Source organism: Cebidichthys violaceus, unplaced genomic scaffold, assembly GCF_023349555.1.
Source record: "Cebidichthys violaceus isolate CVI_PGR_0920_01 unplaced genomic scaffold, fCebVio1.0.p SCAF_74, whole genome shotgun sequence".
NCBI classification, from domain to species: domain Eukaryota; kingdom Metazoa; phylum Chordata; class Actinopteri; order Perciformes; family Stichaeidae; genus Cebidichthys; species Cebidichthys violaceus.
The window spans coordinates 656,057-669,407 of NW_027176958.1; the positions used below are offsets into that span (position 1 = coordinate 656,057).

Genomic DNA, 13,351 nt, shown 5'->3' on the forward strand with positions numbered 1-13,351 from the left:
AAACATTATAGTATATCAAAAAAAGTAAAAAAGTCAAAGTACTAGTATAGCATGCCAGACAAATGTGATCTCATTAAAAAGGTATGTCATGAACATGAACATTCTTTGTGTTTTGATAAAACAAACTACAGTATAATATTCTGTCCAGAACAAAGATGCAGTTTCACATCTCTAACTTAAACCATTAAATAGCCTCCGGACAAAAATTGAGCACGGACCAAATTATTTTCAAATATTTATTCAAAATCAAGACAGTACAAAGACGGTACAAATATGTTACTTCAAAAGGACCAGGCAAGTGTAATTTATAGTTAAGATGTATAGTTTATCTCAACTTATTTCAGATAGCGATGAGTTAAGATACAGTCAGATACAAGATATGGGCTAAATACAGCAATGAACCGACTCTACCTTCAGGTGCCTGTATTTGAAGGCATTGAAGAGTAACATGGTGAGAAACCAAAATGTTGAACACAGACTCTATATTTCAACATCTATATCTACAATGGAAATGTCTAAGCAGGTACCTACTTCTACAAGATACAACAGGGAAATGCTGTACATACATGCATATATATATATATATATATATATATATATATATATATATAAATACATTTAAAATGGACATTTTTTTTATATAAAAGCATTTTTCTAGAATTAAACACTCAAATGAATAAAAGCAACTCTGTTAGCTTGTGTTACTGTGGAAACCTACAGTGGCACATTGTAATTATATACAAAAGAGCAACCTGATGTAACGCAGTAAAAAATATTAAAACAGGTCCTTTAGCACTTTATAAGAAGCATGTTTTTCAATGACTGTGTCATTCAGCTGCATGCTCCAGTGAGCAAGATGAGATTTCTTTTTTTTTTGTAGGATATTTTTTTTTTAAATTACACTTTTCAGGAAGTTATGCAACTTATGTATACACAGTAAGTCTTAGTAATCCTCTCCCCGGGCAATTTACATCGGTGCTTCTTCTTCTGTAATCTTCCTAGAGACGGCAGTGTGGTGACTTATTTACCATTATACCACACGGACGCAAGCGCTCTCCTCTCTTTACCCACGCCAGGTCGACTGAGGATGCCCACTTGTTTCGTATCTCACCTTTAAGACATCAAATATCTGTAAACCTTCCTTTTCTCCATTTACTCATGAATAACCTACAGGTAGGCCCACCCTACCAGATCACCACATCGGGGTGAGAAGTCTCGGACGGTAGATAAAGCTAAGAGCGAGTAGAGTCGCCAAAGGACCTTTAACGAGACGTTCGTACGACAGAGTTAATAATAACCTCGGTTGCTCTCAATCATTTTCTGCTCCAGCTTCATTTTAAGCTCCGACACCAGAGCGGAGCTGATATTTCCCTCTTTACGGCGATTGGATTTAGCTTTTTTGGAACCTTTGGAGGCCAGCACGCCAGATATGGTGGGGACCGCCCGGGGCCTCTCATATAGCCGTGTGATACACGGGGGCGGGGGAGCGCTGGGGGGAGGAGGCTTTGGTCGCGGGCTTCTCTCTTGGTTGACAACAAGGAACTTATCTGCAGGGTTGCTGAACTTGACAACAGGCATGTCGAAGATCCAGGGCTGCTGGTCCCTGGGTCGCCTCTTGATGATGCGACGCGCCGGCGTGATCCTGTTTGACTTTGAGTTTCGCATGTACATAGCTGCAGAGATCAAGGCAGTCACCCCTACCAATAAGCTAATGACAACAGTGACCATGCCTAGAGCTTTCATAGGATTGTCCCTACTTTTCATTAAAAAGGCTGCCATAGGCCCCTTGAGAGGAGTCTGTGAAAGAGCACAATACACAATAGTTTAAATCAAGTCCAAGGGACTGAATCCAAGTGGCGACGGAGCATTTGTCCAAAGCGTGCAAGCATGAGATGGATGCGCAAAGCACTGACAGAGGAGGCCCAAACAACAAGTCTACCAACAACATGTGACACTCTCACGATCACACTCAGTCATCCGTCGTGCTGCTGTTCTACAATACAGGACTGCTAGTGCGAAGCTAAGAACTATGCAGAACACTAGTTGTTGGGAATGCGTCTGGCAGTGCGGTGCATCAGGATCAGTGTGACTGATGAGGACTGAACAAGAACGATGACAGTTCATGAGAACAGAATGGGGGAGAAGTGCATATCTGTGAAATCAAAAATGGAGTTTAAGTGAGCAAATCCAGGTTTAAATCCAGAGAAAAGGGCTTCATCTATGACATACTTATAGTTTGAGTCAGGCTCTATAAAAACAAAATAAGTGTTTTAGTTGATTAAAGAAAATTTGAAAGTGTAAAAATCAAAAAATAGAATATTTTCCCTCAAAAATTATAAAAAAAGTAAAAATCGACAAAAAAAATTCATTACAATGTTGTATTCTTCTTCTAAATGTGCTCCAGTACTCTTTGACAGACAATAGCTAGCCGGTAAAAAATTTAAATTCAAGACTTATTTTTAAAGGTTATGAATATTAACGAGGTACAAGTGTCAAATATTCCTCACTTGAGTCTGCGCACCACTTTGATATAGTTACTCTCGGGGTTGATTCGGGACTTTTTCACTGAGTTACAGTACAGGATTGTGGATATGCAGATCGTTAGTAAAATGAGGGAGGTGACAGTGCTGAGACAAATTCCCAAAACAGTCAGCGGACGCTTGCTGAGGCCCATGAAGTATGAAACAATTCGACCTTTGATCTGAAAAGCACGATACACGACACAGAGAACAACACCAAAAACACAGAGTCATCTTATCATGTAGTGAAGGAATGAACACATGGTGACAACACATGTGAGTGACTTTAAAGGATAATGCTGCTGTTATTCTATATTTCATATTAATATCTTACAATTTACTGAAGAAACAATAAAAACAATGAATTTATGCAACTGACTGTGCAGAGCCACAGAATAAAACTCCAATATTGTCCAAAAGCGATTCATAATTTTCCAATGTTTTATATATAAGTTATACGTAATTAATACGAACAACCTTTGGGTTGTCAAAGTGTGATAATATAAGCATTCAAAATGGCCGGCATTACCCTTTTAAGAACATGAGATCAATGAAGTGTGACTGAAACAAGGATGCTGAACAAGCAGCTGCGTAGCATGACGATGCACATTATCATATCGCTGCTTGAATCTACGGCTCGCGTGTCGCACTACAGCAGAAAGCGCTGCGAGCGTGCCGCAAGTCAGAGCTACGTCTTACCGCCTCGGTGATATCGATGTTGACCACGGCTGTCGTGCTGAAGGACGGAGAGCCTCTGTCCCTGGCTTGGACCACCAGAGACCACCTGCAGTCCTTCTGCTTGGTGATGTTCTGCACGATCTCCATGGTCTTGATGTACGGCTTCAGCTTGATCTCTCCGGTGTCTGCGTTAATATCAAACGCATTGTCGGGGTCCGCCGTCATGATGGAGTATTCGATGACGTTGTTCGGGGACTCTGCGTCTTCATCCACAGCCTGTTGAAAAGTAGCAGGGCAACATTAAATGGATGCATATTTCATAAGCTGCATACTAAACAGCCAACTTTAAGTCAATTTATTCAGTCTAAAGCCAATGATTTGCTTTGTAAATCACTAAAGTATTGTTGATTATTAACAGTGAATTACAGTAAACTATATTTTGGCTAAACACAAAAAAAGCTCAAACAAAACAGACATTTAAAAACCTGCAACCACATTATTAAACCATTCAGATTTTCGTACATAGATATGTAGTTCTAATGTCCCAAAACAGCTGGGCTCTGCATTTTTGCAAATGTTTTTTAAATCAAGCAAATGTTACTCAATCACAAACCAAAACGGTATTTATTGGGGACAATTTATAGCAGCGGATTATTATGTCTTACACAACAATGAGGCTCTATGGCACAAAGGAATAAGCTATATTAGGTTAAATACTCCTAAATTAAAACAAATGGATAGTTAATAAAACTTATTTACATTTTTACTTACTTGAAATTATAACAAGTAATGTTTACTAATTATGAGCAATGCTATACTTTGTCATTATGTCTTAGCTTGTGTGCTGTTAGTTTATAAATTATATATTGTATCATAGCTGATTACAGACTATAGCAATTACATTCTGATTACATTAGTAAATTGTTTATTAACAATAAATAATAATAATAAATATTTTATGTACAGTGTAAAGTATTTGTTGATGACCAAATCATTTGTAAACCTTTAAAAAAAAATGTGTAAAACATCTATAAAAATGATTAACTTATGACAAAGTATTAGCTATCTATCTAAAATGACGTTGTTGTTTAAATGTAGTGTTTTCATGGATTCTTAGAACTTCATTTACCTCTACTCTGACAGGAATACCAATAATCATGGTCTTTTCCAGGAGATTTTCAACGAATGCTGGCGAGTGGTCGTTCATGTCGAGGACGGTGACAAAGACTTCAGACAAGCCGTACTTCCCCTCCGAATCTTCAGCCTTGACGTAGAAGTTGTATTTGGACCTGACCTCCGCGTCGAGGCTGGTCCAGGGCTGCGTGGAGATGAGGCCTGATGTCCGGTTGATGGCGAACCTGCAGGTTCAGAGCAGGCGACGCAGCGCATGAGTCATAACCACAGCTGTACATCCTGAGTCATTTAAGTTATCATTGCCAATTATGTTGTGTTTGTTTGCCTGCTGATACTGATGAGGATTTTATTTTATTGCCATATCTGGGCAGCTACTTTTTTTTATCACCTTTGTACTTTTTATAATTCAAGATTGTTACTGTCGTTTGTCTTTCTTTCCAGTATTTTTCTTTATCTGATCTACTTCACAGATTTTAGTGACATTTAATAAAAGGTGGGAATAACTACGAATTACATTTCTGGTCTGGATCAAGAAAATGCATAAGAATTTATTGAAATTTTCAAGTACAGTTTATAAATCCTCCACACTTGACTCTTCACAACAACGACACACAAACAATTCAACTAAATAATACCAGAATGCACTTGTTCAAAATAACAATTTCACAAATAATCGCAAGTCAGCTTTAGAATTATATAAAATACTCTTTGTTGACTAGAATTTATCCAATCTACGTTTAAAAGAATTAACTGAAGGGGCCTGAAATGAATCCTCTGGAAGCTCATCCCATGCTTTTTGAAGGAATTCGCTCTTAAATTATACATATTAATCCAAAAGTGAATTACAGACTCGGCTGTAATGTCATATATTCTGTGAAAAAAATCGTATAGACCTCAATCGTGTCACTCTTTCAGACCTGGAAATAGTTTGGCTTCCCTGAACCTCGTTAATTATTTCCAGCCACTTATGCCATTTTCCTAAAGTTAACAGGTCACCTAAGTCTAATTCCACACAGTAAGGAATGAACTCATAGCATGGCTGTGGGTTTGTGCTCTCAAAGTGCTTTCCAGTTCAACACTGGGCTCACTGCCATTTTATTCAGCTGCCTCAATTTCAACTGTGAAAATTCACAAGTTGCCTTGAAACTGATAACTTTCACACAATTAACTCAAGTCACCGCTTGAAAACGTGCATAAATTCTCACTTTTCTTTCGCCGCATGCCGCCTTGCTTCTCAAAGCTGCCATTCCTGTGGCTCCAGCTGTCACATTGCATGTTAATTGGCTCTCCCTACGTGAGACGGGCCCGTCTATTTTTAAACCTCCAATCCAATTAGGAGATAAGCCAGCATCTTGCAGCCATTTTAGAGCGAGTTGTTTGTGTAGCGGAGGGGCCAATCGAATGTTTTTAGTCTATGAAATGTGCTTTGAGGAAGTGCAAGTGTTAAGTATCTGATCAGACCAAACCTAAACTGGCAGGAGTGAGAGGTTTTTTTTTTTTACTTACAAATCTGATCCTGATCCATAAATCGTGTATTTGACTTCACCCCAGGGCCCTGAATCTGGATCATTTGCCTAAAGAATGGGACAAGGACAGAGATTAAAACCCCAATACTTATCGCACACACAATAAAGTGTGAAACATGAACACTATTATTTACCAATCTGATACATTTAATCAAAAAATCCGGCAGGCAAAAAACTCAACCAAGGTGATTGAAGGTGGTCCGTTTGTTTTTTGTTTTTTTTGCTGATGCTAGCTGAGGATAAAGCCAGGGTCTTAAGCTCATGTGGGTGGGGCGGGCTTTAAGTCTCTTCCTGTGATGAGAGGGGATGGAGGTATAGGTCATCAAGATTAACCTTGGGGCAAAATTAAGCTTTTTACGGCACACTGCGCAGCTCGGACATGATGCCCGGTTGCGGGATACATACGCTACGATGGAACGGAGGAGACAAATGTGCCAATGTTACTATTAATGAAAGCCCGGCCTGAGTTTATGGCAAGAAGCACATGCCAGAGAGTCACATGGACACATGGATTTCATGACTAGGACCAACAAAAACAAAAGCCAGGGAGCAGCGAGCTCTTTTTGTGTGGCAACAAGCTGCTTTCATCTAATGAACACCGCACCGAGTAATGTGCATCTATTGGAAGACTGTTGGATTATATAATCACTTAGGTCGGGAGAGTTTAATCATGAGTGACTCACCGTTACAGACACAACGCTGGAGCCTCCGGGAGAGTTCTCGGGCACCCTGGCGATGTAATACTCGGATGTGAATTTGGGGATGTTGTCGTTGGTGTCCAGCAGGTTGATCACTATGTCGGCCGTTGCACTGAACCTCTCAGGAGTGTCGATCTCCACCGCGAGCAGCTGCAGAGAGAGACGTGCAAAGTGGGATTAAATCGGGGCCTAAACAACAACACTACGAGTCACACTAGTAAAACAAAACTGCTAGGTATCAAAATGTGTTTTTGATATTTGAGGGTGTGCTAAACGACGGTTACAGTGTTGCCAGAGGATGAAAGTTTTCTTTTGCTTTGTCTGTTCCGCCTTGCTATATTTCCTCTTGGATGAGTACAATATAGCAACTGGTTGCTACTTTTTTTATTTTTTTAATAGAAGGTTGAAACACAGAAACGTCTCGAACACAGCAAAAAGATTCACCGCCACACACTTTTAGCGGACGTCATAAGTGATGAGTTTATACAAATCTATACATAGTTTTTTCAGGAAAGTCCTACTATTTGTAACTTTAACCTAAGATACAGTCCTTGGTATTAGTGGTGAATTGTTATATAAAGTTTTTACGTGAGAAATGGTTATTGTTTTAATAATATTACAGCGTTAAGCGTGTAAACATGGAACACAGCAAAGGCTAAAAGGAAGGTCATTCATTCTGAGAATATTTAATCATAAACCACATCGTTGGACGACCTGATGAAGGCACCGGATGGAAAGTTAAGAAATCCCCAAAAGTTCAAAAAAGACCAAGAATGTCGGCACCAATTTCCACGAGAATCCATCCAACAGTTGTTGATATATTTCAGTCTGGACCAAAGTGGTGGACGGTCTTTGCACATCCTGTGAGTCATGATTCTGAAGCTCTTACATTTGTATTATCATAAAGTGAACATCGTAGGGTTTTTTGGCTGTTGCTCAGAGAAAACAAGTAATTTGATTTGGCCTCATCTTGGGCTCTAAGCAGAGCAAATAATCGGTTGATAAAATCATTTCAGCCCCCAGATTAAATATCTGAGTCATTAGCGATATATGAAGTCAAACCTTAAAAGAGAGGGTTCTCCCCTTTTCATAGTCGATGCCAGATGTGTCCTCCACAATGATGGTCACCTGCGCTTCATTGAGGACCGTCTGAGGAACCACTCGCAGCACTCGACTCGGCCCCACTAGTCTCAGTTTAAATTTAGCATTCGCTCCCTGCAAAGAGAAATGAACAGCGGAATTTAGAAAGCGTACATTTGTAAAGCAAGTAAGCTTCCAAGAAAATACGGAAAATGAAGATTCATCAGACTCAGGGTGACTTTAGCAAACCTTGGCGGATAAAAAAAAACAAACACAGACCAATAAACATCTAGAATCAAAGGATGCGTTGAGGAACTGCGGGAATAAAGGTACCTGATCCGAGTCATTGACGGTGATCTTAAAGCCTCGCAGGATCTCCCCTGCAGGAGGATGCTCGTACATGGTGACCTCAAAGTTGCTCTGCGGTCCGTTCTGCCCGTAAAAGGTCGGAGGGTGGTTGTTGAGATCCACCACCCGGATCGTCACTGTGGTAACGTCGTAGTCCTGCTGCTGATCGTTAGGTCCGACCTCAGACGCCTGGGTTTAAAGATGACCAACGCATTCAGTAGTCATAACAGCAGGTTACGTGTGTAAGAGTGTACTTACAAAGAAATAACTGGGAGGAGACTGAAAGTACCTGGACTATAATTTCATATAACTCATTTCTCAGCAGAGTTGGAAAGGTCGACAGGGTGATGCATCCACTGGTGCTGTTTAAGTCAAAGACACCATCGCTGCCTGAAAGGTGATCAAAGACACGTCGTGAATGTGTCTGACAAAAAGGCCAAAACGTATAAAAGAAAGCTCAGCGTGGATTTTATTCCTTGATGCATCGTTCTTACCATTCATTATGGAATAATGTATTGGGTTAGGGTTGCCTTGATCTCCATCTTTAGCGTACACTGTGAATATCTCAGAACCCTGGACGAAAGAAACTATGATTAATCGTATCCACACTTACTGCATGTGTGTGAAGAAGAAGAAGAAGAAGAAGAAGAAGAAGAAGAAGAAGAAGAAGAGGGAAGAAGACTTACAGGACCTGAGACTTCATAGACGTAGCCAAAGTAAGGGGTTCCTATGAAGGATGGAGGCATGTCTTGGGCGTCAAGCACATTGATTGTCATGGTGGCTGTGGAAGTCAAAACCTGGTGCTTCCCCTTGTACTTTCCACCTCCATCCTGAGAAAACAAACAGTGAGGTTAACACATTTTACAGTGTTTATAGTAACCACACGTCTAGCTTGAATAGCTGTGATGATTTTCAGTTAACTAGCTAATAAACCACTCTTAGCATGTCTAAATCAGTATAACTTGGGACAGTGGAATTTGTCATTTAATTTGCATGGATGTGTTCATTGTATTATTTTGCTTCTGTGTGAGATGCAGTCTCATTTTGTGTGGAGAAAATGCTGCAGTGTGTTGTTTCAGTTTAACCATTAGTGAGTTAATCTGATTCTACGCAAATCTTCTACCATCATATATTTGATCAGTGACGCAACTTCTCAGTATCTTAAGGAGCACTGCTGACATCAGGCTGCGTGTTGTTCCACAGACGTACTCTCCATCATTATTACTCGCAATGGAAGGATTACACTGCGGGTTATTCACACTGTCAACGCTGTCAGACTCCCATTTGCTTCACACACTGAGATTGAGGAAATTCAGAAAAGTGTTGAGTGCTTATTCGTGACTCAACTTCTCATGACCTTTGGCGAGCAGCAGATGTGTTTGCTGAGCTGCCCCGACTTTGCTGCCAACTGTTTCACGCGCAAAAACGGTGCAGAGATAAAACCTCCAGCCCTTTAGAAAACCTTCTATTTTTAGACTTAACGTGTCAAAAAAAAGCAATGCTCTCGAACAAATGTTGTCGGGGGTTATGGAAGTGTGAAGACAAACACAAAGACAAAGGGTTGTTGTGTGGGACGTCTCACCTTTGCAACCACGGTCACAAAGTGAGTAGGCGTGGTCTCGTAGTCCAAAGTCTCCCCAGGTTTGACTCTCAGGATCCCGCTGTTCCCATCGATGGTAAACTTGGCAAACGGTGACGTCTGATGGTGTAAAAAGACACACAGTTACAGTAGTGGTAAGCACAGTTGACACAGGAACAGTAACAACTACTGCGCTGTCAGCTGTTTGGCCTGGACCAAACCTAAGCCCCTATTTAGCCTTCAGTGCCTTGCTCAAATGTAATTGAAAATTAATCCACTAAAGTAAAACCATTTCCAGACTGCTCTCTGGTGTGAGATTAATCTTTCCTATCCACACACTCGTCCTATTACTCGAATTCCCTTTTCCTCTTTCCACATGGCAGCACAGCTCTCACGATGTCAGCTCGACCTCTGGTCTCACGCCCGGGTGTGAAGGCCACGCCGAGTCGGTTAACGGCGTCGTCACGTAGACGGTAGCGGTGCAGTTTTTTAATTTTTTTTTTTTAAAAACAGTAGAAAAACATCAATAAAAGTGCGTGTGAAAGGATTTGGGCACTGGGAGGATGAACCTGTCGGTAGACTTCAGGGTGCATCACGGTGTGTAGAAGTAAAGAGGTCAGGACATGTAGGCTGGAGTTAAGCTACAGTAAATGTGATTACTAGCATTTTACGATCACAATGAAATCAACTGTAGGCCACGTGTGAGGAGGCTCAAATAAATCAAAGCCCGGAGATTGTTTTTTTTCCAGCTGATGCCCTCGTAAAGATAGATGCAGCAGTCTGAGCAAGACAACGTACAATGATACATTACATTTAGGAAATATTTGGTTCTGGGTGTGTCGCAAATTTGGATTAATTCTCTTCACCTGAGTCAAAATAAAGAGTGTGTGTTCCTGAAATTTAGTGGGCAAAAAAAAAACCAGAGCAGCTTTGGGCAGCTGCCTTGTTTTAATTCAGATGCTTCATTTTCCTATCTAGCACAGAATTTCGCTTTCAGAGAGCCACAGTTGTGCATCTATAGTGTTACCTGTAAATAATATGAGACGCTGCCTCCTGAGCCCATATCTCTGTCTGCTGCTTGGACTCTGTAGAGGCTGCTTCCTGGAGCAGTATCCTGGAAGAGGCAAGAGACACTTCATTTTCAATTACTGTTAATTATTTAGAGCTCGTATTGTACTTATCATATCGGGTGGATTTATATGATATATATATATATATATATATACTGTACCTCTGGGATGTCAATGATGAAAGGCAGATTTTGAAATTCGGGTGGTTCATCATTGGCATCGGTGACAAACACTCTAACTGTCTCAACAACCTGAAAGCAAAAAATAAAATCACAAACAAAAACTCAACATTTGGTATTTATTTCACGACTACATCCTTTGTGAAAGTGTTCAGAAAAAGATACATTTATATATTTAAATAATTCTCCTCTGAAACAGCTCTTATTATAAATATCATGTATCATTTTTGTTTTTCTTTCACATGCAGATTGTGGTGTCAATACATGTGATCAATACAGTGAATTCAAGACAATAGAGTAAACATATATACATATAGACCTTACTTTATTGCGACCGTCTGTTATGCTCACGAGCACTGAGATTTCATCTTGCTTCTACAAAGAGAAAGGTGAACGTCACTTAACACATTTAAAAGCAGGTTTCTTCAACAAAAAAAAAAATAAGAGTCTCGTGGACAGACTCACCTCTCTGTCGAGCTCCTGAATCAGAGTCACCTCTCCCGATTTGGAGTCAACCGTAAAATATTCTTTGGAGCCCATTTCAAAAGTCAGACCAAACCGCACCGGATCTCGCTCTGGATCTGTTCCATTCAGAATGTAGATCCGTGTCCCTGTGTGGTGACAATGACAGAAACAAAAAAAAAAACATGACGTTTCTATGTTGATTAAAACCCTCGTGAACCCAGCGTTTCATTCCTTGTTTTTTGTTTTTTTATTCAGTGTAAATGGAACGTTCGATAATCCAGTCACCTGACCAGCCACCACCCATATTGTTTTCGTCTGGTAAATCTTGACGTACGTCACAATCCAAAAAGGTATTACGGTGATTAGCTGGTGCCTCAACACCAGCGTAACAATGTCATCTTTACACCTACGCCTGAACAATATAATACCTAAACAAAAATGAACCAGATCTGTAATTACTACAAGGAGACTTACCGACTGGTGTATCCTCAGAGATGCTGAACAAGGCCATATTCCCATGTGTGCTCCTGGGTCCATTATCATAAAAATACGGAGCATAGTCCGAATGCCCTGTAAACAAACAAACATGCTCCAAGTTATTTTGAGCATAAGTCAAGTCTATATACTGTAATAATCTGGAGAAAAAAAAATCCACATAAATGTGTCTGTATATTGTTCTACTTCTAATGGAAATGCTTATATAATTAAGACATAACTGTTGCACTCACATGCTAAAAAAAAAAAAAAGGGCAGGAACCGAAAGCAGGGAGTAGGAGGAGGACGGAAATGAATTATGAATACATTTCTACAATCACAACACAAAATCACACATCTAGATATGCAGCACAAGGCAGCGTGAGCGGTCTACACTAAGATGGACATGGCCTCCGTGTGTGTTAGAGGATTAACCAGATAAGATCAAGGCAAGAAGTCTTAACAAGAACACAAGGAACAAAGAGAAGAGAAAAAAAGCCGTACCCAAAGTGAAGTGAAGCAGGAGGACAAACAGCAAAGCGTGCGTCTTCTTTTCCTTCTTCATCCTGGCGGCGAGGCAAGGCTTGGCTGGCTCATGTGGAAGGCTTGGTGGAGGGAAAGCGAGAAGCGGCTCGTCGTCTTGCCCTTCTCGGTGGCGTCTCAGCAGCTCAGGAGGAAGAGGCTGGAGGAGGATATTCCCCGGCACTAATGGCACTAATCCAGTGACGCATCCCTTCCCTACAACAGACGTCTTACGCTCCCTCTCCGATTTTTTATCTGGGAAAAAAAAAGTGTGCGTGGAGGGATGGGTGTTCAGGTTTCACACAATACGGTGCGATCATCACACCTTTCGCATACATGTGAAAGTGCACACATGAGGCACTGCATCCGTGATCACTGTTAAATCAAAGGTTTTATGAGAAAATAGACTTACTAAGACTTCTGCTTTACAGTTGAGTGTTTGAAATCAAGATGCTAGTATTATATTAAACATTAAAACTCAAGCTGACACTGGTAACCTCAAACCTTTCTGTCATGTGCTGCACATTTGTTTCTCGTTTGGCTCCTCTTGCTGATGTTTTAAAGGGTTTCAACAGAGCTCATTGTTCACATGCAGCGAGTCCCACCGGCCTAAGCTTCCCCCGCGGCCGCTCTCCTCGGCCGCACTTGTGGATCCGTGATGCACTTACAGCCGAGAGGCTTTCTAGGGACTTTGCTGTCCACTTTCGCTGCAAAGCCCCGTGACCTGCCAATCGCCATACGCCTCAATGACAAACACAACAAAGCTTTAGTCGGCGTTGTTTGATTTTACACATCCCAGCTGAAAGGCCTACTTTACATTTTTAGCTCAGCTTGCCGTCGTTGTCACAGATGACGTTTGCCACTGATCGCTGTCTAAAATGACGAGAACTCCTCCCGCCGTGAATCACTCGCAGCTTAAGGAGGTCAAACCAAAACGCTGCTCTCAAATTCAAAGAGAGACAACCCAATAATAAACAGCTGATCTGATTAAAAAAAGGCCAAAGTAGAAAACTGAGTATGACGTTTTGATCTTGCGATCGTATCTGATGTCGGGCAAGAGCTCGAAAATTCATACTTTT

General features: G+C 40.9%; 1 protein-coding gene across 1 annotated transcript; it reads right to left on the bottom strand.

Moving 5' to 3' along the window:
• Positions 1-238: 238 nt before the first annotated feature.
• Positions 239-12,519, bottom strand: LOC137892073 (cadherin-related family member 1a-like). The gene is made up of 17 exons (XM_068736974.1): positions 12,255-12,519; positions 11,751-11,846; positions 11,277-11,422; positions 11,136-11,186; positions 10,794-10,883; positions 10,590-10,676; positions 9,566-9,682; positions 8,670-8,813; positions 8,478-8,556; positions 8,273-8,373; positions 7,969-8,172; positions 7,618-7,770; positions 6,541-6,705; positions 5,838-5,905; positions 4,327-4,555; positions 3,219-3,473; positions 239-1,797 (listed from the first exon to the last, which is right to left on the bottom strand). The coding sequence occupies exons 1-17, from the start codon at positions 12,313-12,315 to the stop codon at positions 1,288-1,290; spliced, it is 2,556 nt and encodes an 851-aa protein (XP_068593075.1). The 5' UTR covers positions 12,316-12,519; the 3' UTR covers positions 239-1,287.
• Positions 12,520-13,351: the final 832 nt, after the last annotated feature.